This window comes from Malania oleifera, chromosome 7, assembly GCF_029873635.1.
Source record: "Malania oleifera isolate guangnan ecotype guangnan chromosome 7, ASM2987363v1, whole genome shotgun sequence".
Lineage (NCBI taxonomy): Eukaryota > Viridiplantae > Streptophyta > Magnoliopsida > Santalales > Ximeniaceae > Malania > Malania oleifera.
The window spans coordinates 91,803,493-91,831,133 of NC_080423.1; the positions used below are offsets into that span (position 1 = coordinate 91,803,493).

A 27,641-nucleotide genomic window follows, 5' to 3' on the forward strand; every position below is an offset into this window, starting at 1 on the left:
GAAATTTCAGCCGTTCGGGATCTCTTCATCAACGTCGCTTTGGATTTCGTCGACGAACCACATAAGGACTTTTGTCGATGAAATCAAAGGCTTCTTCGATGAATCCTGCCGTTTGCTCGTTTTTATTTTTCTCTTCTTCTTTTCTTATTTATTTCCTTTATTTTATGGATTCGGGTCATGCATATTTAAATTGTGATTAAATTTGTGCCCTAAATGTTATTTTTTTGAAAGTAAAATTACCATTTTCAATTCAAAACTGGAAAAGATTGTTTCAAATTTTTTTTTTTTTTCGAAAAATAGAATGAGTCAAAGAAGCTTAATCCAACTCATTTTACTTCTTCACATGAAGGCTTCACTGCTTGAGCACAGTAGGCCTGTATATTTGACTTGCCCTGGCGTCCAGACCACGCCTCGCTTCCACGTTCTTCGTTGTTCTTCGTTGATGCTTACCAGTGCCCATTTGCAGATTGAATACCGAAACCCTAATTTAATAAATTTTCCCATTCCATTCCCACCGCGAACTAAGTCCTATAACTTGATTTCTCTGATCGTTTATCCTTGCTGCGCTGCTTCATTCTTGTTCTGCGTCAAATCTAAGTTAGGATCGTTTCTCTGCTCTGCGGTTTTAAAATTTTTTCTGATTAAGTGGACGAGGGGTTGTAGCTTCGGCGAGATAACGAGCTTATTGGACCCTTTGTTGGGCGGTTACTTGGTGTGGGCTTTGATTTTCACATGCTGAGGGTTTTCGGATTTAGGGACTTTGAGGTATTGTGGAATGGATAGAAATGCATTTCTTGCGTTGATTCTGATGGTTTTGATTGTATCGGATGTCTCGAATGCTTCGTTAATCACGAAGCTCCGAAAATTGGTCGGTGAGGCTCCGAACTACAGCTCCCAGGAAGAAGTAATAATTTTTTTTTTCTATTTACATTGATATCGAGTTCCTTGTTTTCATGTTTTAATTATAATTGTTGAGAATTGAATTTGATTTTCTAGAGATCTCCGTTGCCGAGTCCAGTTGGCGCCGGCAAGGAATCGGATCCTAATTCAAACGGTGCTGACAAATCTGCTCAGAACAACTCTAATTATTCTCCGGTGCCCAGCGAGAGTTCATCCAAATTGGAGCCAAAGAGCTCGAACGATACAGCTTCTGTGAGTCCGCCAACCAGAAAATTGAGTCCGCCAATTGATAGCCAGAAGGACAAAGGAACAGATAAAGATGACAACAAAACTGATGCGCCGGCAGAGATTGTTGAAAACTGTGACAGGTCATCTAATCGGTGCATGGACCTGAATAAGATGATTGTTTGTGTTCTAAGCTTCAAAAGTGGTAACTGAAATTGCTTTTGGACCTCTTGCCATGATATGCATTTTAAATTCTTTGCATGCTATTTATCGCTTGGCGTATGTGGTCTGAAATATGCAGTGAGTATTAGAATGGACTTGTGCATATTTTACTGTGGTACAAAATAAGAAACACCTAATCATGAGATCTTATAGAAGGAGATGAGAGTTCTCCCAACAAGTTGTTTTAAGAGAAATACCAAAGAGAGAATGTCAATCTTTGAGTTTCCAAATTAAATGCCAAGGACAGTCATGATAATCGTGAGTTTCCTGATCGGATGGTTTGCCTGTGTTGTGTTAACTACAGCTGCGTCCCTCACACAGTGCCCCATGAGCTGTGACAGTCACCTGTGTTGTGATTGCCAAGGAAAGAATATCTTCTGTTTTCAACATTGTTGGATATTTGCATATCTCACAGTTTCACCCAGACTCTATATTAATGTTGTATTTATACCATGGTTTTAAAAATCGGACCAGCGACCCACTCGGTGTTGATGAGCCATTGGGTTGGCGAACAAGTTGAACTGGCGGGTCAACCCGGTGACATCAACATGATGTCATATATATAATTATATATTTATTTTTTATAACTATATATATCGATGCAATATTATTATATATGTACAAGTACAATTAATGACAAAATAGCTTCCACTCCTAAATTATATTGCTGAAATGAACACATCATCAAGGTCTTTCATTTTTCAGAAGCAAATTAGATTTTTTAATTGAAAAGCAAGCCAAACCTTTTTTACTTTGAAAAGATCAACCCATATAGGAAGCTATTAAATGAAATTAAATTGAGATTTGAAAATTTTTAGTTGAATAAATCATAGTTTAATAATCAGATGAGGCTTTGGGGAGGTTTAAGGGATTTAGGCTTAGGGGGTGTTTGACAAAATTAAGCATTAAGTGTTGAATAAAGAATACAATTTTGAATCTGTGAACTGGGTTTTGAATTTGACTAGAACCACTCTCTCAATCTAGGTATTGAATTATTTTAGTAATTTTGTCTAATTTATGAATATGTGTATTTTTTTCATTTTAACCATCTAAAACATTCAAAATGCAAATTTAAAGATGATACAAAAAATAGCATCAAATATTGGAATCTCACGCAACAAAAAATATCCACAAAAAAAAATCCAAAATCAATTGGAATTTGTTCACCCCATTGAACAACAATCCTTTCCTTGACCTCCATACCTTCCGACAAGTCTCCCGTCCTCTTCCCTTTCCTTCTTCCCATTTTCCTCCTTATGTTAAAGCCCTCGGTTTTCCAAAGACACACCTAGAGCTCAAAGCCACATAGAAACCCTCCTATAGTTATACTTCTGAAACGTTTTTTGAAGGATTTGGATTGAAATTGGCAAATTGTTAGAGAGAGTCGATCAGTTGATGATCTAAATTCTAAAGAAAAGCAGTCCTAAAAGCATTCGATCTAGTATGAGATTTTGTCTAAGCTACTCCAATTGGCAATCAAACACACCTTTTTTCTTCTTTGCCAATTTCCGAAACCGCTTCTTGTTCATCATTGACTGCCTATGTGTGTGTGCATGCTTGTTTATGAGAGAGATTAATATGTTCATGGGATATAAATCTGTACATGGGATAGATGAATCTGTTCTCTGTTCGTGGGAGGGACGAATCTGTTTGCTGGGAAGTTTGTTTCTGAATCTGTTTGAGCTAGAGGGAGAGATGGGAGGCATATTTCTTTCAGGACAAATTTGTCAAGAAACAATTCTGTGCATGCTCTAACTGAACCAGAGAAGGGGGAATTGCTGACCAAAGTAGAGGCATTAGGAGGCTCCTTAGAGGTTTAAACAAACACAACTAGTTCACCTAATTTTGAACCAGTTAGAGTACAGCCCCTATTTAGAGGCTATTACATGCAAACAAACAATCCCTTACAGTTTCCTGTGTGCTATTGGAGGAGGCTGGCACTGCAGGAGGAGGTAGCTCAGCTGCACAAGAGGAGGACAATTCACCGGAGGCTGCTGCTGCTGGCAGAGATGGCTGCTGCACTGCCAGGGGAGGAGATGCAGCTTAGCAGAAGCAGCTTGCTGCTGCTGCCGGAGGAGGAAATGCAGCTTGGCAGTGAGATGTTCGCCAATTGCCTATTTTTCTTTACTTGTTTTGTTTTGGTTTTTTATTTTATTTTATTTTTAATGTAAATCTCACTGGCTTGACCCATGCCAAAGACCAGTTTGTGCCGGTTCAATCCAAGTTACCTGATTTTTGACTAGGTTGCTCCATTTTCGAGTCACAGGTATCACCCGGACTGTACAGGTGGCCAATTCTAAGATTGGCTGGTGGTCTGGGTTTTTAAACCATGGTTTATATATATTTTTGAATCATGATATACAGAAGAAGGTAAATATTTTTTCTTTCAAATTATTATTCATTTTTTGAGACTATTATTTATGATACATTAGTGCTACAGCCATGTAATATCCAAATTGGATGTCAATAAAATCATCAAGGTATGTAATTACTAAATGAGGTTGCTTGACATGTATCAATTTCTATGATATAAGGCTATATGTAAATGCCTTTATTGTTGGGAATGAAGATTTTATCATGGTATATGCAGTCCATTAATCAAGAGAGCATTGATGCATGCACAACTTAAAAGAGCTATATGACATTATGACAGGTTGGTGGGTGGAGAATGGTTTTAAATAGTAATAGCAGGTAGTAGAATGAAACAGTAGCAGGTGTAGCGACAAGCAAATCTAGTGGATGTTATGCAGTGGGACTTCGGTATAAAGGCTATGAACTTTTTCAAGCATACATAACATTTTGCACATTGAAAAGTTTGCATGTTTTAATCCCTAATCCCATCCAAATAAGAAATTCTCACCCTATGCTTGGGAGCATGAATTTTGTGCCATGGATTTGGCCAAAATTCAATGTAATTTTGTATTGATTTGCATAAATCCAAATCCAAGATCTGAAATCCGTGCTCCCAAACACGAACTTAATAAATTTGAATCACTTAAGTCAACCTAAAAACATTGTTAAGAAGGCCATAAATTTTATACTAGTTTTAAAGTGATGTCTAGAGGAAAGAATATATGTATTTTACTTTTCACTACTTTATGGTGGTAATGGTACACAAAGGAAAAAATAGTGGTTGAATTAAACATAAAATTCTAATTGCTTGTGCCAAAAAAGAAATATAAAAGAAAAGAAGGTTGAAGTTGAACAAAGTAGACTAGAAATACCGTGTTACTAATATTAAAAAAAAAAATCAACACAAAAAATTTCCAACCAGAAAAACAACAATAGGCCTTAAGTCCCATTAGGCGAGGTTGGCTACATGATTCCTCTTCCACTAATTCACATGATTGAGGGCATTTCCTCAGACAAGCTAAGAGCTATTAAATCATTCTTCACTATCTTATTCAATGTTATTTTAGGTCTACCCGTACTCCTTCTAATACTAGTAACAGTAACTAGCTCACTCCTTCTCATTGGTGCACTAGTTGGCATGCGTTTCAACCATCCATGCCAGCCCTTCCTTATCTTATCTTCTACTGGTGCTATATGCCTAACTTCAATATTTTCATTCCTTAATTTATCCTTTAATGTTATGCCACTCATCCACCTTTGTATGTATATTTTGACAACTTTTACTTTTTGGATATGTTGCTTTTCAGTTGCCCAACATTTTGATCCATAAAGCATGACTGTTCTTATAGTCATTCTACATAATTTTCCTTTTAATTTTAACGGTATTATATAATCACACAGCATGCTTGAAGTACTTTTTGTTTTACCCAACTAGCTTTAACTCTATGTATTACATCCTTTTTTATTTCTCCCCCCACTTACATAATAGGTCCAAGATATTGAAATCTACAAGTGCTATCAATTTCTTGACCATCAAGTTTAACCTTACTTCCAATATTCCACCTCATATGGTTGGAATTTCATTTCATATATTCTGTCTTGTTTCTACTTTTCTTAAAACCTCTAGACTCTAAAGCTGCTCTTCATAGTTCTAACTTAGATTCTACTCCATTCTTATTTTCATCAATCAAAACAGTATAATCTGCAAACGGAACGGTATAAGCTGTGGGATCTCGTTTTGATGTTCCTAGCTAGTTCATCAATCACTGAAGTGAAAAAGTAAAGGCTCAAATTAAAACCTTAATGTACACCTATTGCGATTAGAAATTCTCTAGACTTTCCCCCTGCAGTCCTAACGTAGTCATTCGTCTATTATGCATATCCTTAACAACATCAATGCACCTACTTTTTTCTAAAACCTACCACAAAACTTCCTTAGGTACTCTATCACAAGCTTTCTCTAGGTCAATAAAAACCATATGCAAGTCTCTCTTCTTTTCCTTAAACTTTACCATTAATCTTCTTAAAAGATAAGTAGATTCTGTTGTTGATCTAATAGACATAAAATCAAATTGATTCATTGAGACACTCGTTTCTAACCTCATTCCTTGTTCAATTACCCTTTCGCATAGTTTTGTCATATGATTCATAAGTTTAACTCCACAATATTTATTACAATTTTGATTATAACCTTTATTTTGTATATAGTTATTAATGTGATTTTCTTCCATTCATCTGACATTTTTTTGATTTTGATAATGGAGTTGAATAGATTAGTTAATCATATACGTCCATTATTTCTAGACATTTCCAAACTTCAATTCGGATGTTATGTGGTCCTTTTGAATTCCAACTTCTCATCTTTTTTGAAGCCATCTTAACTTTAGTGACTAATTTTGTCAATAAATCTCAAATTTAATTTTTCCTCATTTGTGACTTCTAAGTTTAAGCTTTTAATTTGGTTTTCATTAACAACTTATTAAAGTAGCTTTGCCACCTCTCTTTTATGTCTTCTTCTTTAACCAAGACATTATCATCTTCATTCTTTATACATTTTACCTCACTTAGGTTGCACGTTCTTGCACTTTCTTTCTCTAGGTATTGCAAGTTTCTACATGTCTCTTTCCCCTTCTTTTGTATCTAGTCTAGCATAGAAATTATCATAAGTTCTATGTTTTGTTTCACTAGGGTTTTTTTGCATATTTTCTTGCCTCTTTATACCTTACATGGTTTTCTATGTTTTCACGATTTTGCCATGATTTATACCAAATTCTTTTTGTCTTTATGGCTTTTTGGACATCTTGACCCCACCACCAACTTTCTTTATTGCCTAAGAATCTTCCTTTAGATTCACCCAGGATTTGTTTTGCTATAGTTTTAATAGATCTAGCTATACTATTCCATAAAGTGCTTGCGTCTATCTTATCCCCTTTGTCCAATCACCCTCTTTGATCAAATCATCAAATAATGTATGCAGTGTGGAATAGTAAATGAATTTTGGGGAAGAGAGAGAAATTAGGGAGACAAGGAGAAAGAATTGAAGGGAAGAGAAGAGAAGAAGGAAGAAAGAAAAAGAAGGAAGAAGAAAATTGTACATAGAGGGAGGGAAGAGAACACACTTGCTAACATCAAGTTTAATAAAAAACTGTCTCAAATGTCAAGTACTAAGTATTTATACCGTACAATTATCTAAAACACATAATTACACTGTAACCATAACGTGGCATAACATTATACAACATGAGGTGATGGCACAAGAGGGTCGTTCCTTGCTGGCCTTCTGGGATGCAAGATGGGATCTTAACCCATCAATTATCTTAGGCTTCCTCTCAGGGCCAAATTCATAGACCTGGGGAGTGTGTGACCCCATTATTGGGAAGTTTGAAAAAAGATTGGTAAGGATGAAAAAGGAATTTCTTGTCTAAAGGTGGCAGACTCATTATTTTAAGTACCTTGACAAACCTTCCCATTTATTTCATGTCTCTTTTTCCTCTTTTGGCCCCAGTTGCCAAGAGACTTGAAGGAATTCAGAGAAGTTTCTTCTAGGAGAGTGTGGGTGGGGAGTTCAAATTCAACCTTGAAAAATGGGGCATGGTCAAACAACCTATTTGCTTGGGAGGCTTGGGGCTGAAGTCCCTTCACACTTTCAGTAAAGCACCTTTTGGGAAATGGCTGGTGGAGATTTATGGAAGAAAAAGACGACCTTTGGCAGGGTATCAATGCTTCTAAATATGGGTTAGAGCATACTGAATGGACCACTCAGGCTGACAGAGGTTGACATGGTGTAGGGTTGTGGGAATTCATTAGGAAAGGCTGGGATGACTTTTCCCCTTCTATCATATTTCAAATGGGGAACTGGGACAACAATCACAACATTTAATTTTGACATGATGTATGACCAGACTGGGAGGCCTTAAGTGTTTTATTTCCTGCCATCTATAACTTGGCCCACAATAAGGAAGCTCTCATCACTCATCCCCTTTGAATTTCAGAGTTGGGGATCTTCTGGAACATTCCCTTTTTTCAGAAATGTGGAAGATTGGGAACTCCACTGTCTCATTAATTTTTATAGTCGTCTCTACTACTTCCAACACCAAAACATGGTGGACCATAGACAAAAATGAGATCTTCTCAGACAGATACTTCTATGGGAAACTCTAACCAATGGACACAAATGACACCAATCCCCCTTGGACTCGCATTTGGAATACAGCTGCCCCTACAAAGGTAGCTTTTCTTGCTTTAATGGGAAACACATGGAAAGATCTTAACCCTGGACAATCTGCAGAAAAGGGGCTGACTGTCGTCAATAGGTGTTCCCTTTGCATGGTTAATGCAGAATTAATTGAGAAATATCCTCCTTCATTGCCTTTGGACAAGGAACCTTTGGAATATGGCTCGAACCAAGGTTGGACAAAGGTGGGTTACTGTCAGTTCGGTTTTTTTTTTTTGGGGGGGGGGGAGCTCTAGGCATGGAAATTGATTTGGGCAAAGAAGGTGAAGAGAAAGGCTTTGTCTGTCATCCCTCTTGCAATTTTCTGTGTGGTTGGAAAGAAAGAAACAGGAGTGTGTTCAAAAACTCTCTTATGCTGCTTCAGACTAGTAAAGAGCAGTGAATTACTGCAGTTTCCAGCTGGCATTGTAGTATTGTAGCAAATGACCGTAATGTAATTTTAGATTTTTGTGACATCCTGAAGGAGGGATGATTCTGTGTAATCTGGTTTAGCATCCCCTTGATGCCCTTTTAGTGAAGTTTTTTAACTAGTAAAAAAAAAAAACATTATACAACGCAAGGTCTAATTCATGTGTACTTTACTAAATTTATGCTGAAAATATGAATGCCAAATGGGCAGCCTAAATGATAAAGGTTGTCCTGTGTCATACTCCTTAAGCTGAAAGGAACTCAACTCCAAAGGGTGTAATACGACTATTTTATGATTTAGGAGCAGTTCAATGAATAACAATCTTAGTAATCCATATAGCATTCACTAAATCAGATATTGTCGAAAACTACCCTGAACTGAAGTCATGGACTCGTCATCTTTCCTATGGATGAGATGGGAGGAGCTTAACAAACTGCAAACCTCCATGAGCACTAGATGAAAGTATGAGGCTCAAAAGTGCCTTGGTAAGGTGTCAAATCCCCTTGCATAAAAAGCTGGACATGGTTGTATGATCAGCCAAATCAATTAAACATGTATCAGGTCCAAGTTTCTTAAGGACAGAGAAAGCGTCAAGAGCTTACACACGGAACCTTTTAAAGGAACTTCTTGGTACTGTTCTGCTCTAGCCCTATTATATTTGTAGCAAGTTTATAATCCATATTACTCATGTCAAGTGTACACCTAATCTCAGCACGCAACTCATAGATGTGATGAACAAAAGACTAATGAGGCTCTTAAATACAGGCTGCTGGTGGCAAAGTAACAAGATTAATAGGTGCATGTGGTTTGTAACTAAATACACACTCAAATGGACTCTTACCTATGGACCTATTCACATAATTATTACACTCTACATTAAATGAAACACATAACTAAAAAGTGATCCAGCATAACAAAAAATTATACAACACAAGTATATGGTCCTAAATTACTCTGGAACTTAGAATTGAAGAATAGGCTGCTTAAATGATAAAGATAGTCCTCCTTTAGTATGCTTACAGGAATTGCAAAAAACATAGAATTGGGTCTCATTGTTATGTTTATTATCATCATCTCGTCCTCAGCCATTGAGAAAAAATGAATAATAAGAGATAAAACAAAGGCTAGGTGTTGTAGTTGCTTGTGATAATTTTGCTTTTATATCAAAGCATTTAGATTTTCTCAAGAAATTTCCTTTATTAAAATCTGTTAAATGTGAAAGAGTAGATGATGCAAGGTAAAGAAAATTTTAAAGAGGTAGGGGATAACTCCAAGATTAAAAAAAAAAGTGGTTTGCAGAATGCTGGATATGATAGTAAAGATATAAAAGACACTAAGGAAAAAGAGAGGTCTCTTTGTTATTATTTATAAGCACTACACCTCAAAACTACATTTCCGATTAAGAGGCTAGGAGAGAATAGAGAGAGAGAGAGAAGCTAAGGGCAGAGATCAAAGCATTTTCTACTTGTAGCAATGTAACATTTAACAACAAAATATTTTATTTCAATTCAAGGAAAGAATTTCAAGAGTGAGCGTTGGTTCGTGTTGGGTCGACTCTTGCAAGGCTGGTCCTTGTGGGTTTTGCTCCTCTGACTATGGGGTTTGACTTTGGCAGAACTTGTCCTCCTGGGGACTTGCTTGCTTCTGCGGGAGTTGACTTTCATGGGGCTAGTACCTATCGGTATTTGCTCCTACGAGGGATGACTCTCACGGAGCTTGTCCTTGTGGGTACCTAATAGTTGTGTCCCTCGGCTTTCACTGCAAATTGTCCATTTTCACCTTTGTTTTTGCATTTTTTTGGTTGAAGACCCAAACCCTTGAGAAAAGTTTGTGCGAATCTTGAAGAATGATTCATGATAGAATGCGAACTTCCTTGAGTGCCTTCCTTTTGTTTCAATTGTTTGTATTACTATTAACACTTTTCATCCCATTCAGTGGGCTCTAGGATCCACAACATTCATGGATATGACAGTTGTCAAAGTTATTGCTTGAGGACTTAGGAGTATTGATGAGGGTGGTTCTGCATATGAGGGAGAGACCATCAAGGAGATTCTAGCTAAGAGAGATCACCTCCTTAACATGAGGTTTGCCACATGGGCAAGGTTCTTCATTCAGGGACTGCATTGTTGATTCACAAGTCTGGCAATTTCCAGCTACTCTAGAGAAATGAAGTTGGTGGGACCATACAATCTTGAGTGATTTCTTTTGGGTAGAGGTGAAAAAGAATAAGGGGCATAAGCCAGCATGTCAAGGACTGATGCTATGCATGTGTGAACCGAGGTCTAACATCTACTCCTACAGCCGATAGGATTCATTGTGCGTTTCATGATGAAGAAGGGAAGGTTCCACACTCTCCCACCGAGTTTGGTGTGCTGCGAAGATTGGGTGCAGCATATTACTCAAAATGGAACACTCTCCCACCGAGTTTGGTGTGCTGCGAAGATTGGGTGCAGCATATTACTCAAAATGGCCTAGAGAAATTGAAACAAGCAGGGTTGCTGGATGTCTTTTTTTTTGAGTGTGTAATGCAAGATAAACTATGTTCTACTGCTAAGAAGGTGACCTTCATCCATTGGATCACCCTTTTCCATAGTCACTATGATAGCAAGATGAGCAAGCCGATACTTGGTCCAAGATGATGGGGCAAGTTTGAATTCATAGCTTTCTTAGCTTGTTGGCTTTCATGCTACATCTTTTTGCTAAAATCCAAGGTTTTTATAGCTACAAAGATATCAAGGGGCCATTATTTCACATTGGGAGCCTTTTACTTGGGTTTCATGTGCCTTAGGTTGGATCTGTACCATGAAGTAGTTGTACAATCAATTGCTCATCAAGTAAACATATCTTGATTCTTCATTTTTGTAGATGTTTCAAAAAAGGTTGGCTCCTATGCTATATTCTCCTTGTGCTTTTAGTTTGGGGAGGGTCCCCTTCAAATCTTGGTTGTGACACGAGGTTCTTCCTAAGAGGTAGCTTCTAGATTACATCGATCATGAGAAATTTGTAGATGACCTCCTTGGTTATTGGAGTTTTTCCTCCACTATTTTTTTCCCTACAATGGGGTTCCTTGACATCATTAGCTCAAGGTTGAGGAGTCTTGGGGGATCAAGACCTAGATTTCTTTGTTTGGAGCTGCCCAAGATGGGTGCCAGCCATCATACAATCATGTTGTGCGGGTGCTAATCGCGACAAGAGGTTTGTTTAGTTATACACACTACATTGTATAACTTGCCAATTTGGGTACAACTAGGGTGTACCTCGGAAGATTGTTTTGGGGCACAATTTCATTTAGTGCTGTTAGAGGTTTTTGATCCATTGTAGGAAAAAAATTCCTCCTAAAATTAGTCTACTATATCTTTTAGTAACAAAACAAGTTGGGGAAGGTATAGTGGGGTGGACAAGTTAATAGGATGATAAGATGATTGTTTGCATGAGTTCGAAAAATTTGTTGCTAACCTCCGAATGGGCCTTGCACTTTTTGATGTGTAGGATGATAAGTTGTTGAGATTCTTTCATCTTCCTAAGCCCGATAAAAAAAAATAATAATAATGATGAGGAGGCAAGCAACCATGGATCCTCAAGATCTTCTTATTTACCAAGGAGGAAAGCTTTTGACTCCCTATTGCATGATATGTGAGCCAAAAATATGTACACTCAAGAAAAAAAGTTATAACTTAAGCAAGCACCTTTTTTTTTCTTTTGTACTTCAAAGTATATACACAAAACTCATTTTTATTGAGGCTAATCCCTATGGACTAGCTCTTCCTTTGGATGAATTGATTGATAGTATTGGTGATGTAGGTGACACAAGGATGGAAGATAGTGTGCTTGACCTAGTTTTGGCACCATTCTTTCACTTGAGAGTGAGGAAAAGGAAAGAAATTTTTTAGGAAAGAATTCTATAGAAAATGGAAGTCTATCAAAGTTAGGTTTTTGACATAACAAAGATGCATATTTGATGGTGACGACATAGGGCTGGTGGGAATGCCCTTATTAGTCATCATCTCCAAATCATTGATTAGGGAATTTTCTGGAACATTCCTTTTACAAGGAACGTGGTAGATTGAGAATTTCACACTCTGAATTCTACAGATTTCTATGCAATTTCGTTACCAAAACATCCCTAACAAGCCAAAATGGGCTTTGGATAAAAATGGCGTTTACTCTGTTAAATGATTTTATAAGAAGCTCTCACAGTTGGGAACAAATTGCAATAACTCCCCTGGGATCCACATTTGTAGGACAGCGGCCCCTTTAACGGTTGACTTTTTTGCTTGGGAGTCCGCACATGGAAATATTTTAACCCTTGACAATCTGCAGAAAAGAGGGCTTACAGTCACAAATCAGTGTTTTCTCTGTATGGCTGAAGCAAAATTAGTCAACCACATTCTTCTCCACTGCCCCTGGACAAGGAACATGTGGAATTTGGCTCTTTCCTTGACAGGGCAGCAGTGGGTTACGACAAATTCAGTTGGCGGGCAGATTTTGGGCTTCGAAAGGCATCAGAGCCATAAAGGAGAAGTGAAAGGCTTTGAACCTCATCCCTCTTTCCATCTTTTGGTGGGCTTGGAAAGAAAGAAATAAAAAGCTTTCAAAGATTCATCTACTCTGCTTCAGACTTGCAAAGCCCAATGGTGGGCTCCCCGTGGATGACCGGTGAATAGTGGTACTAATGATAATCATTTTGATAAAGGGAGAATAGCGGTACTAATGATAACCATGGGGATGCCTTTCTATGTGATTCTTCTCCTATAACTGAGTTTTATTTCCTGACCCATCGGACCTCATCGCCTTTTGGCCATGCTACTCAACTTCCACATTCTCAGCCACTAAGGCAATTTCCCAAGACTTCATAAAAATTTTAACATCATGATGATTTACTTTAAGATCGTTATTCTTCATAATACAATACTCCTTTAGCTATTAGGTTGTCTCCCATGTATTCACCTTTCCTCCTAGTAGTTGGAGTGATGGACTTATGAGGTCTTGGTAATCACATTGAGAGGTTCTGGATATGTAAATTATCGGTCTTAGAATACATATGTAACACATTAGTTATTTGGAGCAGATTCATAATTCTAGAGACAAGTTCTAGGCATTGTGCCATTTCACATGAGAAAAACATTATCTCCATGCTATTGAGGAAGCATTCTGCATGTCACATAATCTTTGGGACTCTATTTCTATGCTTGAGCTAGAATTTGTGGTTCTAATGTGAGAGCTTTGTAGATGTGTGCCAGGTTTAGAGTGAATTGCTATGGTTCTTGTTGGAAGGAAGCTAGAGAGGTAACTCATTCCTCAAGTCTTGGACTCTCAAGTAAAGCTAGACAAACTTATCATGGAGGAAAAAATGATGAAGGCCAAGTTAGATGCCCTTGGATATGGGAATTGTTGAACCCTTGGATTGCTATGGGCTGTGTCACCAAGTATCATAAGTCTTGGTCTTCATCCTTTTTCTGTCAACCATCAGTTAATCTAGTTTTGCACGAGACTCAAGGGATGAGATGACATCTTTAGTTTCCTTAAAACATGAATTGTAGCTGTCCATTCTAAACCTAACACATCTACAAAGCTTTATCATCTGAAGCAAAGATAGATTCTCTAGGATTGCATGACAGATAATGTTTTTTATGTGTGAAATTGCACTTGCCAAAAACTCACTTGCAGCAATAAACCTACTAAAAATAACTCACATGTTGTGCATATACTCTAAAACTATAAAAATCTACGTATGTTAGGATCCTCCATATGCATGAAATTCCCATGGCCATGCAAGTCCATCGCTCTTAGGATTGCTGGAGGAGTAGTGCAATTGGGAGAATCTATAGGGAACAACATACTTGCTGAAGGAGTGTTGTGTTTGGGGAAGAATGAGAATCTTGAAGTAGACCATTCTTCTGTTGAGAAGTTTGAGTAAATTGTCCAAGTGGCTGAGAATGTGGAAGTTATGTGGCCAAAAGACAATGTGGTCAGAGGAGTTGTGAATGAAATTGACCTCTGTGAGAGGAATCATGTAAGAAGGCATCTCCATGCATCTCCCTCCCCATTCTCTGTCTCTACGTTTATCGTCGCGACAACTATTCTCATCATCCAAGGAGGCTCTATCAGCTTCTCTCTTAAAGTATCCATTAGATGTGATCATCTCTATAATCTTTAATATCCAAATATGATATGCTTTCATTTTCTCTACAATGTCTCTCCTTGAAAATTTCTTTCCTTTTAACCACTCTCAGATGAGAGAAACAAATAGTACCAAATGTGGTTTGGAGGCCCAACACTCTATCTTCCATCTCCGTGTCCTCTTCATCACCAATAATATTGGCCAAATCATCTGAAGGGACAACTAATCCTAGGGATTACCTTATGGTACCTCCTACACATACCACAAGAATAAAAGATTAAATGTTATATATATGCATTGAAGTATGAAAGAAAGGCACTTGCATAATTATAAAATTATTACTTCAGTGATATCCACTTTCTTGCCTTACACCATCGAATGGGGAGTCTAAGGATCTCTTTGGGTTAAAATGAGAAGATCTTTGAGACCCATGGTTGCTTGCCTCTTTTTCGTTCTTCCTTTTACTGGTCTTGGGAAGATGAAGGAGTCTTGTTGACCAATCATCCCTATACATATTAGAAAGGGGGAGGCTTATCAAGGGAGGGGGTAGCAACGAATTTTTTAGAATTCACATAGATGCACATGCTAGTAGGTGGACCACCCCACTATGACCCCCCTACTTGTTTTTTTCTTAGAAGATGTAGTGATCTCTAGGAGGAATACTTTTCCAACATTGGATTAAGAACCTCTTATAACACTCATTGAATTTGTGCTCTAGTTGTACCCAAACTCATGTGCTAGACATGCGAGTATAACTAGACGGACCTCTCGTATCAATCAGTACCATGGTAGGCATCCATTTTGGCTAGTTCCAAGTGAATAAGTCTAGGTCTTGATCGCCTAAGGGCCAAGACTCTTTGAACTGAAAATATGTCAATAACTCAAAGGTAGGGTGACAAATAGAGAGGAAAAACTCTTAGAACGAGGGAGGTCATCTGCAACCCAGTGTTTCATGAATCACGAGAAGACATTGCCCATTGAAGTTGACATTCATTTTGTGAAGGATGCTTGGTTGAAGAAGGTTGCGAGGAATCTATTTGTGAAATATGTGGATCAGTTGGGCAATGTTTTCACGAAGGCATTATTTAGGACTAAGCAATTGGACGGTATAGTTAATTTGGTGAATTAACAGAACTAACCAAAGTATTTTGGTTAAAGATTTTATCTACTGAATTGAACTGAACCAAATTGGTCGAAACACTAAATGGTTAACCAACAGAATTGTAATTCAGATAAAATAGTTAATCGATATTAACTGAAATTACCGAATTTAAATCGGTTCTGAAAATAAAGTCTTGGTACAATTTTAAGAAATCAAGTTCCTGCTTAAATTGAATTAAGAGACCGGCCAATTGCAACACAAAAATTATATTTAAACCAATTACAATGAGCAATGAGCAGTAAGCAGTGAGTAGTGAGCAGTCAGCCACTGCCCACTGCTGCCACTCAGTCATTCAGCCCTATTTATTTACATACCACTTAATGAAGTGAGCCGCTGACTGACTTGAAGGAACAACCTGCCAGTGTATTTGGGTGGGTTTGATCCTTACTAGTCTTCCTGGCTCCTGCCAATGAAGGTCGGCTTGATATGCAAGAAGAAACTTTTGAATGTTGTTAATGATCAGCTGGAAACTTGAATTCAGCTTCCATTTGTTGCCTTCTAATTGAAGGAGGTGGTATGCACACTTTTCAGCCTCTGAGTATTTCTATATTGGACAGTTTTGCCTTCAGATACTGAGCATTGAGGGCGTCAATGGTGAGGGGGAAAATAGGAAATGTGAGATGTGAAGGCTAATGACTTAGTCCTCAATTAAAATTAGAAAATTTTAAAATATAAAATTAGAAAATTTTAGAATATACATTTTTGTTTGGTTAAATTCAGTTAACCGAATACAACCCTCACTCAACCCCCAAAATTTTCCAAAAAATTCATACTGTACAAAGTGATAAAAAAAATTAACGATTTAACCAAATACAATCAGTTTGGTTAGTTAATTCAGTTTTTTACCGAGTGCTGCTCAAGCCTTGGTGTTATTTAAGCTTGCTTTTGTCTAATGGTTGTAACAAGCCGGTAGTAGGTAATATTTATGAACTTCCAGTTTGAGGGGGAGCATTTGAAGAGAATATGCTATTTTAGACTATTAGTAATTATGTGGTTTGAATGGGGGGAAACAAGCAAGGGTTAGGTTATATATATATATATATATATATATATATATATATATATATATATATATATAATTCTAGCTTGAGAGGGAGTGTTTGAAGAATATGCTATTTTAGTAATTATGTGGTTTTAATGGTGGCATTTTTGCCTTTTGTGTCGTTTTTTTATTAATATATAAGAGGGCAGACCTGGAGCTGTATATATACTCCAGGAAATTTCGATTTATTGTTTCCTCCTCTTCTCTTTTTCTCTCCTACATCATTAACTTTACCACAAAAGTAAATTGTTTGACCTAGGTTTGGAGGGTTAAGGGGTAGAGAATGATAGTAGGTGAGAATGGTAGATAGAGGATGAAGAGCAGCTGGTTGTTGAAGGCATGGGTCAAGCTCTAGGCAGAGATTGGCTAGATCTTGGGTTTTGAGGAGTGAACAACCAAGATTGGAGCTTGCTGTGAAACTGAGCTGCAAAAAGTTTTGAGAGGATAGTGTTCTTGGAGATTAAAACACCCCCTCTCCCTCTCTCCAAATGGGTTTATGGCCAAGGTAGGTGGACCTAAGGTTATGTTCAGTTTGCAATAAGTTCGCAATATATCTATTCCTAGGAAATGGAATGGCCATAATATGTTGGATGGAATAGCATAAACTTTGCATGGGCTACTTTTCCATCCTAGTCCTATTAGATATTCCATGAACCAAACATGACATAAAGGTTTCACAAAAGATCCCCATAGAAAAGTCTGAAGAACAATTTTACGCTGAGTAGAAACTTACTCTCTTTTTTTTGTGTGCAATTTAGGAGGTTTCATCAATTTCTATGGGAAGAATTGAAGAAAGATTTTGCAGAGGAGAATGAGAGGGAACATGGGTTACAGAGGTCTGAGGGAGAGCAGGACAAAGGGTGAGTAATATGTGCATGTCACTAAAACAGAAAGGGGGTGTGAGAAACAGTTGGATGACATGATGCTTGATTCAAATTTAGGATTATTGGGCGAGTATGTTTGTGCTGTCTTTTATAATGGACTCATTTAAACAACTGCAGGAGGGCTCAAGGAAGGCTCTCATCTATTGAATTGGGCCTTTAGTGCAGTTTTTAAAGGCAGCCAATTTGGTAACTTTACTAAGGAATGTTAGCCAAAGCAGGTCGTTGGCCAAGAACCTTGTGTTTTTAGAACTAATGGGCCTGGTCTAACTGTATGAATGGGTGAGATAATGGAGGGATCCTTAGGACATTAAGTCGAGCAAGAGGAGGCTTTGAGATTGACAAGAGGGAGATGAGATGATGGCTAATGACAATTACAGCAGGATGAAGATGATGGAGGATTCTCAACCAGACTCTAGTAAGGGAGAGAGATCCAGGGAAATACAGGGAATGGAGCTCTATGACAATAATACCTCGTGGGAGACTTGAGGGAAAGTCTCAGCATGGGGTGGGGGCCTGAACAAGCAGCCATCCCGATGTCTTGGTGCCAGCAATCAAATCTCGATACTGAGATTGAACCAGGAGCAGGTTGCAGCTTGTGTGTTGCAAATTGTTAAATTGGTTAGCAAGTTGATTGGGTTTCCTTTGAAGGTTTCTAGCAGCAAGCGTTCCATCAAATTGAAGGAATGGAGAGGAATAGTTGAGTGGAGAAGAACTTGATCTGAAGAATGGAACAGTTTGGAACAATGTTACCTAGAACATGGGATGTTTCAGTTTGTGGAACGGCAATGGGATTGCATTACCGCACATTCTCTAATCTCCATAGTGTGGAACATTTGGGGTTATATTTATATAGATACGTTGGCAAAAATGTGCAGTGGCATTCGTATATTTTGGAGAGGATATTGAGGTGTTTCTAAATCTAGGAGAGATTTTCTTTTGTGAGATAGACAGTAAATAGAATACAATTCGCTGTTTCCCCACTTTAACTACTAAAAATTTTATGTGAAAAATATTGAAATAAAACCTTGAATCATTATGTTAACATTCTGGAATGAAAATGTTCCTTGTTTTGGAACATCTGTACCAGCTCTTGCTCTGTTAGGGTGTTAGCATTATTCTGGTAACTGTGTTTTGGAATAACTGCACTACTGTGGTGGCAATGTGAAGAAGGAAATGAAAAAACTGAAATTCTCTGTCAACTATGACAGAAAAGGGAAGGTGGAAAGTGCAGATATAGGGAATGGGAATAGGGAAACTTTGGTGTGTCAATGAAGCCAATAAAATTTTTCATTCCATGAAAAATTTGAGGTTGAATGATTCTAGAAAGAAGGTCGTGGTCCAGGATTCTTTGAGAAAATAAGGAGGGGATATGTTCTGGTTGGAGATGAAGCGGGATGAGATTGATGTTTTATGTGCAAGAAGTGTTTGGGGAATGGCAATTGGAATATGGGTCTACCTCTCAGTGATGGTGGCATAGTAGTGATGTGGAGGTTGGATAGATTGGAGTAGGTATTTTGGTGGGGGAATTCACAGTTAAGCATGGATTAGGGAGTTATTTGGAGGAACTCGTTGTTGTCAGACTTATGGATAAGCTATCGGTGGGGGGGGGGGGGGGGAAGATTTTACCATGGTTGTGTATACAGATGAAAGAAGTCAGATAAATACAGAGACTTGCCTACCTGAGAGAACTCAAGGAGATTTTGAGTGAGAATTGTCTGGTTGGCTGTCATTGGTGGGGGACATCTTTTACATGGTTTAATTTATGGCAGAAAATTTGTGTCTCGCCAACAGGTTGATAGTACCAGCTGACGGGGAAGAACTTTACCCAGTGACAACCTAAAAGCTCTTGCCTAGGCTAAATTCAGATCGCCGCCGTATTTTCCTAGATGACACTTCCTGCCGTCAAGGAAGGGGGTGTGTGTTGGGGTTGGGGAAGGCATAAATTGGGATCCAACTGCTTTTTCTTTTGAGAATATGTGGCTAAAGGGAGCTGTTTAGGGAATAAAGCAGTGAAGGGACAGCTTTCAGATTTATGGTTTTGCCAATCATATGCTTGCAAATGATCCAAAATGGCTTAAGCAGGAAAATAAAAGATGGAATAAGATTTTTGGGAATGTGTTTATGCACAAAAGGATATGCTTGTGGGAGAGATTATTTTGCTGGACACAAAGGAAGTTGATGGATGGTTATCGTGGGAAGAAAACGGAAGAAAGTTTGAATCTTATAAAGAAACTCTGGCGCAATGGTTTGGTTGCTGGTTTGGGAAAAGATTCATACATGGCATTGTTGTGATGTGTTGGTTGTGTATTTAGTGGTGAGCTTTTTGGATGTTCAGTGAGATTGGCTCAATCTTGTAGTTTGATTTTGGGAGAGAATCTTAAGAAATAATTTTGGGAAGATATGGATAGTATTATGCAAGACATACCAGGGACTGAGAAAATATTTATAGGAGGAGATCTGAATGGACACGTTGGAAGAGATAATAAAAATTATGAGAGTATACATAGAGGATATGGATATGGAAACAAAAATGAGTCTGGGGAGATGATCTTAGACTTTGCTATGTCATATGATTTTAGGATAATGAATACTTCATTAAGAAGAGAGAAGAACACTTAATAACCTTTAAAAGTGGATAAAATAGAAGTTAAATAGATTTTTTTTTTAACTAGGAGGGTAGATTGTTTATCATGCAAAGATTGTAAAGTTATTCCAGGTGAAAGCCTAACCACACAACATAGAGTGTTAGTGTTAGATATATGTATTAAAAAATGGAAGAAAAATGATAAAATAAACCAATGTAGGAGAACTAGATGGTAGAACCTAAAAGGAGAAAATATAATAAAATTTAAAGATAAAATGATCAAAGATGGGGATTGGACCTTAGAGGATGGGATAGACACAAATACTCTTTGGAATATATTAGCTAGCTTTATTAAAAAGATAACAAAAGAGATTTTTGGTGAATCAAGGGGAAGATTCTCGAATAGCAAAGAGAGTTGGTGGTGGGATAAAGATGTACAAAAAATCATAAAGACAAAGAATTTGGTATAAAACGTGGCAAAAATGTAGTGACAGAGATAACTTTGAAAAATATAAGGAGACAAAAAAAGATGCAAAAAAGGCTGTTAGTGAAGCTAAATATAGATCATTTAATAGTTTGTATGATAAATTAGGTACAAAAGAAGGGGAAAGAGATATATTTAAACTTGCTAAAGCTAGAGAAAGGAAGAGCAAGGACTTAGGAAATGTAAAATGTATAAAAAGTGAAGATGATATTGTCTTGGTTAAGGAGGAAGATATTAAAGAAAATGGCGAAGTTACTTTAGTAAGTTGTTTAACGAAAACTAAATAGAAGGCTTAAACTTAGAATTGTCAAATGAGGAAAAAGACTAAAAATATAAGATTTATTCGCAAAATTAGAGTTAACGAAGTTAAGTTTGCACTAAAAAGATGAAAAATGGGTAAACTATGAGACCAAATAACATCCCAATTGAAGTTTGGAAATGCTTGGGTGATAGCGGAATTATATGGTTAACTAATTTATTTAATACAATTGTAAAAACTAAGAAAATGCTAGATGAATGGAGGAAAAGTACTTTAATACCTATATACAAAAATAAAGGAGATATTCAAAATTGTAATAACTATCGTGGAATTAAACTTATGAGTCATACGATGAAACTATAGGAAAGGGTAGTCAAACAAAGATTAAGGTTAGAAACGAAGATCTCAGAAAATCAATTTGGTTTTATGCCTGGGAGATCTACCACAGAAGCTATTTATCTTTTAAGAAGATTAATGGAAAAGTTTAGGAAAAAGAAGAGGGACTTGCATATGATATTTATTGACCTTGAGAAAGCATATGATAGGATACCTAGGGAAGTTCTATGATGGGTTTTAGAAAAAAATGGTCTATGTTGTAGGTATACCGATGTCATTAAGGATATGTACGATGGAGTAATGACTAGTGTAAGGACTATAGATGGAGAAACTAGAGAATTTCCAATTACCATATGTGTACATCAAAGATTTGCTTTGAGTCCTTATCTTTTTGCTTTAGTGATGGACCAATTGACTAAAAGTATTCCAAAGGAGGTTCCATGGTGTATGTTGTTTGCAGATGATATTGTATTAATTGACGAAACTAGGGATGGAGTAGAGGATGAGTTAAAATTATAGAGAGAAGCTTTGGAATTTAGAGGCTTTATGAGAAGTAGAAATAAAACAGAATATATGAAATGTAATTTTAGTAATGATAGGAGGAATATTGGAGACACAGTTAAACTTGATGATGAAGAAATAAATAGCACTTGTAGATTTCGATAACTTGGATCTATTATGCAAGCTGAAGGAGAAATTGAAGATGATGTAATGCATAGAGTTAAAGCAGGTTGGGTAAAATGGAGAAGTGCTTAGATGGATGACGAAGAAACATAATATCCAAAAAGTAAAAGTTGCCGAGATGAGAATGCTTAGATGGATGAGTGGTATAACATTGAAAGATAAATTAAGGAATGAACATATTTGTGGTAAGTTAGGTGTAGCTCCTATAGAAGATAAGATAAGGGAGGGACGACTCTGATGGTATGAACACTTGCAACGTAGGCCTTATAGTGCACCTGTGAGGAAGAGTGACTTTGTTACCGTGGGGGGCAGTAAAAGGGGTAGGGGTAGACCTAAAATAACTTGGGAAATGATTTAATATCCTTGAATCTATCAAAAGAAATGGTCCATGATCGCATAAATTGGCGGAAAAGGATTCATATAGCCGACCCCACTTAGTGGGACTAAGGCTTGGTTTTGTTGTTGTTCTACTTTTACTTTCATTTGCTGTTTTTTTATGTTTGTCCCAGATTTTTAAAGGGAGATGTTTTTCTCCTTTATGTAAATTCTTAATCTATTAATGAAATTTCTTCTTTTGCTATAAAAAAGAATGGTTGGGATAATTATCTGTGTTACCTAGGCAAACAAGCAATTTTCTAGCAACTTGAATAGTTTCTTTCAAACAGTTATTGTGTTGTCTGTTGTACTGCTTTTTGATTTGAGAATATGTGGCTAAAGGCGGAGGGTTTACAGAATAGAGTGAAGGAGTGGTGAGACAGCTTTCAGATTATGGTTTTCCAACTATGTGGTTACAAATGACCCAAAGTGGCTTGAGCAGGTGGGAATGTGTTTCTGCAAAAAAGGATATGCGTATGGGAGATTAATTTGCTGGACGCAAAGGAAGTCGATGGAGGGTGTCGAGGGGTTGAAAACAGGAGAAGGTTGAGTGTTAAAAGGGAACTGTCCACGATGATTTAATAGTGGGAAAAATTGTTCACCTAGGCAAAGAAGCAATTTCCTGCCAATTTGAATAGTTTCTTTCAAACAGTTATTATGTTATGTGCAGAACTGCTTTTTGGATTGAGAATTTTCTAGTATGAAAATTCCATTTGCTGTGTTATGTTCAAAATATAGAAATATAGATTATTTTGAAATATTTGTAGTTAATAATGCAAAGAAACTAAGAACAAACTCATTTATATTATGCTTTCCTTGTTGCAGGGTCCAAAGAATTGATCCTTCTAGTTCAAAATGATGGAGATAGCACTTTGAAAGTGAATCTTACTGGGATATCGGTAGAAAATGCTCTGAAGGATGTCGAAATACTTGGACACAAAACTAAAAGGGTATGAGTCTTGATTCTGCTGTTTCATAATTTTACTCTGGTTATCATGGAAAAAGTTATGGGACATAGGATTTGGTGGAGTAATAACTAAAATGAAAATGGGGTTACAAATCATACTTGAGGAGGTTGGTTTGTTGATTCATGTCCTAGCAACTATCTGTTCTTACTTCTCTTTAATATGGATTCATAGTAGGGATGGATAATCCACAGGTTTTTGAGTATGGAAGTGAAATGTTTGCATTAACTGGTAGAGCATTACCCTGCTTTTGTTTGTTTTTCAGATTAATACATCAACGAGTGTTTCTGATATCACTGAAGTAGTTTTAAATGCTGGACATGGGAATTGTGTGCTGCATTTTGGCTCTCGTCGACCGCCTGTAGGAAACTTTTTCCTGCGCCACCCTTCTTATTCTGAGTTCGTTACCCCCATCAATGGTGCCTACTTGATGCTTTTAACAGCTCTTGTTTTCGGAGGAACGTGGGCTTGCTGCAAGTTTAGGAAGAGGAGACAGCATGGTGAAGTCCCATATCAGGAGCTTGAAATGGGTTTGCCAGAATCTTTTTCAGATGCTAATGTGGAAACTGCAGAAGGTTGGGATCAGGGCTGGGATGATGACTGGGATAATGACAAGGCAGCGACGTCACCAAGGGAACGCCATGTAGGAAGTATCTCAGCAAATGGGCTTGCTTCTAGGTCTCCTAACAAAGACGGATGGGAAAATGACTGGGATGATTAGATCTTTGGAACTAAAAAGGGTAGAAGAGACAAAGGAGGTAGGTGCGTTGGAGGAAGAGATGAGAAAGAGGATTGAAAAATTGAGAGTAAACCTTTGGTACGTGCTTCTTGTACAACATAGTTGCCATGTAATATTTGATAACAGTTTTGGTGATTCCCCAAAAAAGGGTCTGTAAAATGTTTTTTTAAAGCTTAAATATATAATTGTTATCATTGTTATTGATAAGACCACACCAATAAAAAGAGTGATGCTGTTTGGAGAACCTTATGTCTGGGAATCTTGATATCATGGGAATGGAATGGAATGAAAATTTGGAAAGAAAACATGGACAAATCGAGTGAAAAACTCATTTTTATATGTCCAATTTCATTCCATTTTTATATGCTGTGTAGCAAGACAAAGTTGAATAAGGCATTTGAATGATCTTATGGCCTAATCGGAAGTGAGTTTACAAATGTGAAATGGGTTTGGGAGAATGTTTCAGCAAATTGTTCTTGGAAGTTAATTTGGTAATAAATTTACACTGGTGGGTTACTTTCAATTAAATTCACTCTGTTCTGGCTTCTAAAGATGATGAAGTTTCAGTAACCTGCCAATGCTTTTAACAATTTCATATATGATTTGGAAGTTGTGATTGGCAGCCCGGATGTTCTATTGTTTCATTGAATTGAAATCCGTAAGTGTCTTTTTAATCTTTCAGAGCTTTTTAGCATGAATTCTACTGCTTTTATGTCTGCTTTTAATTGTATCTATTCAGAGAATATGCATTTGCCAGACGTGGAAGTGGGCAATTATACAGGGTCACTAGGTGAAAAAACTAATTATACAATAAGTCACTTCATCAAGTGAAGAAGTGAAGGCGACATGCTATTGTTCCCTCCTGTAACCCGTTGATACATTGGATTTGAGATTATGATGTAGGCTCTATTTGAAACTCAAAAATATGAAGCAAGAAAAGAGAGAAATACGAATGAATTCTCTTTTGGCTGGATGGATTCATGTTCATAAGCTGAAAGACAAATGCATGTAGATTCCAAGGAATGTCTATTCTGCGAAACAAACGAGTTATGTTAAGAAAATTTGCTGCTTGTATTAAGCATACAATTTCGAATAAGAAGAATACTTTCTTATTCTATGAGAACTCACTCTTTTGGCCCTCTTGCTTTTAGATTTTGGCCTTCCACTTTTACAAAGTTTTCAGAGATTATGGATATTCAGGGTTGGAAATGACAAAGAAATGACACACTTCCAAGGCTGCTGAAATTAAGAATAAGACTCTTGGAGTTCCTAATTTTCTAAAACAGAAGATGGTATATCTTGGACCATTGCTCCTTCAGGTTCGTATTCCTTCTCTTCTGCCTAGAAGCACCTAAGAACTCTTTCTAAAGTAAATGGATAATCTTTTATATGGTTCAAGCTTAGCATCCCAAGGTGTGCTTCATTAGCAAGGTTGCCATTCTGCATAGGCTAGCAACTCTTGATAGAGTTCTTAAATGGGAAGAAGGGAGAAAGCCAGGCCTGTCTTTTCTACAAACAGATTAATGAAAGAAGAAAATCCTCTATTACAGGGTTTTTAAGGAAATAAAATTTTACCAGATCTTCTTCTCAAGCCCAGAGGAGAATTTTCAGTGGCTCTCCTCCTTTGGGAATAGACTTTCTGCTGCTAGAATCAAGATTACATGGGTTGCCATGGTTTATCATCTTGGAAGGCTAGGAAATTCCCTCTTGATCATCGACAACATAGCCTTAAAATTCCAAGTCCGTTATTCAGAAAATAAAATCCTATTTGATGCTCAAGGCAAGTGCTATAGCCTTCAGTAAGCCTTGCTGATGCTCTGTTGTTTTCAGTTATTTTTGCTTTTGCTTCTTGGGCATGATTCCCTTTGTTTTCTTTGCTTTCTTTTTTTGGTATTCTTCCTCTTGAGCTAACATATCCTTCTCACCTTCTTCTAAAGTTCATGAAATTATTAACTGCTGATTTTCTTAAAATTTTAATGATATTTAAATAAACTTTTATTCTTAATCATATTTGACATAGAGAGGCAATACAATCAGAAATAATTATTTATCTTTTTCTTTTTCTTTTTTCTTTTCTTTTCTCATGCAAAATCCTTTATCCAAACACATTGTAATTGTATGAGGGGAAAATGAAGCAAGGAAAAGGTTAGAGAAAGGAAAAATAAGCAGAAAGTTCTTTTTCCATATATTGTTATGATGTTTTCTAAGAAAAGAAATAAAAGTTAAAAGGAAAATGACTTATTCTCTCAAAATCAATCATTTGAAAAAAAAAAGGGTAGAAAGAGACTCGCCACTCAAATTGAGTGATAACTACTTTGTTTAACTAATCAATGAAAGGAAAAGAAAGTACACTTCTTTCCCTTCCCTTTCTCCCTCGATTAACTTCTCTTTTCAATTCCCCTTTTTTTTTTCCATCCTACCAGTTACAATCTTATTCTATTTTATGCAACAAAAATATGAACCTTTGTTTAAATTCTACTATAAAAATTTTTAACCATGTAAATTATTAACATTAGAAATTATTAAATGTGACTATAATAGGTGCGCTAGGTACATCGCTACCATCCATTTGATAAGTCTTGTTTAAGTAACTATGGTTGATATGAGAAATTATTCAATATGTTAGTTACTTGTGTGCTAGACACATCACCACTACCCATGTCGTGAGCCCTACTTATATTACTATTTATAGTACTTGATAACTTGTGCGTTTATATCCGAGATCTAATTGAATAAGTTAGAAATTGATATTTAAAGAAGAAAATAAAGATAGATTATATAAATGATAAATTCAAAGTTAGGTTAATAGCTAAAATTAAGTATTGATTGCATTAGCATCAGTTTGTAATTTCATCATTCATCAAATAGATATAAAAAGTTACATTTTTAAATACAGAAATGAATGACAAGATGTGTACATACAGACACCCACATTCTAAAGGTTTTGTTAGGCTCAAACAATTACATAGTGTGTTTAAATTAATTAGGTTTGATCTCTTATATGATTTAAAACAAACTCCAAACATGAAAAATAAGATGAAGTTGTTATCTAATGATTTTAGAATATATGAATTACTTAAATGTTTCCACAACAAAGGTGTGATAATTTGTTTGTATGTTGATATGATAATTTGTTTGTATGTTGATGATATGATGATACTTAAAATCCTTTGAAAATACTACGAATTTCTTGTCATCAAGTTTTGATATGAAAGATTAAGATAGAGTGTTGAAGTTGTTATTTGGGTTTCTGAACCATAAAAAAATAGCAATGATGTCATCCTTTCTCGAGTTTATTAAAATAGACAAGGTGCAAAAAAATTTAATATTTTTGACTGTGGTAGTGTTAATAAACCAATTGATGTTAATATAAAATTATATAAAAATATCGGTAAAGTTGTAAACCTATTGGAGTATGCTTGAGTTATTGGATTTCTTATATATGCCAACTAAGATGCTTATGATTGTATTTTTTATTGTTGGTTGACTTAGCCGGTGCTTGAGCAATCCAAATAATATATTTTTAGTCAACTAAGCTCACACAAGACTTGAATTACAGATTGAGCTCTCCATACCATATGAAGGGTTGTGCCACATGGGGTGTAGCGTGCGCGCGCGCGCGCACACACACACACAAATATATATAAGTTTAAGTAGTTAGCTA

General features: G+C 36.7%; 1 protein-coding gene across 1 annotated transcript; it reads left to right on the plus strand.

Moving 5' to 3' along the window:
- Nucleotides 1-318: 318 nt before the first annotated feature.
- Nucleotides 319-24,221, plus strand: LOC131159678 (uncharacterized). The gene is made up of 4 exons (XM_058114761.1): nt 319-904; nt 997-1,330; nt 23,099-23,223; nt 23,504-24,221. Exons 1-4 carry the CDS (start codon nt 776-778, stop codon nt 23,957-23,959), a joined length of 1,044 nt encoding a protein of 347 aa, XP_057970744.1. The 5' UTR covers nt 319-775; the 3' UTR covers nt 23,960-24,221.
- Nucleotides 24,222-27,641: the final 3,420 nt, after the last annotated feature.

Bases quoted from the DNA above. Each gene is read 5' to 3' on its own strand.
- LOC131159678 (XM_058114761.1), top strand. From the start codon at position 776: ATGGATAGAAATGCATTTCTTGCGTTGATTCTGATGGTTTTGATTGTA. The intron at 905-996 runs GTAATAATTTTT...TTGATTTTCTAG, and splicing joins ACTACAGCTCCCAGGAAGAA to AGATCTCCGTTGCCGAGTCC. The intron at 23,224-23,503 runs GTATGAGTCTTG...TTTGTTTTTCAG, and splicing joins TTGGACACAAAACTAAAAGG to ATTAATACATCAACGAGTGT.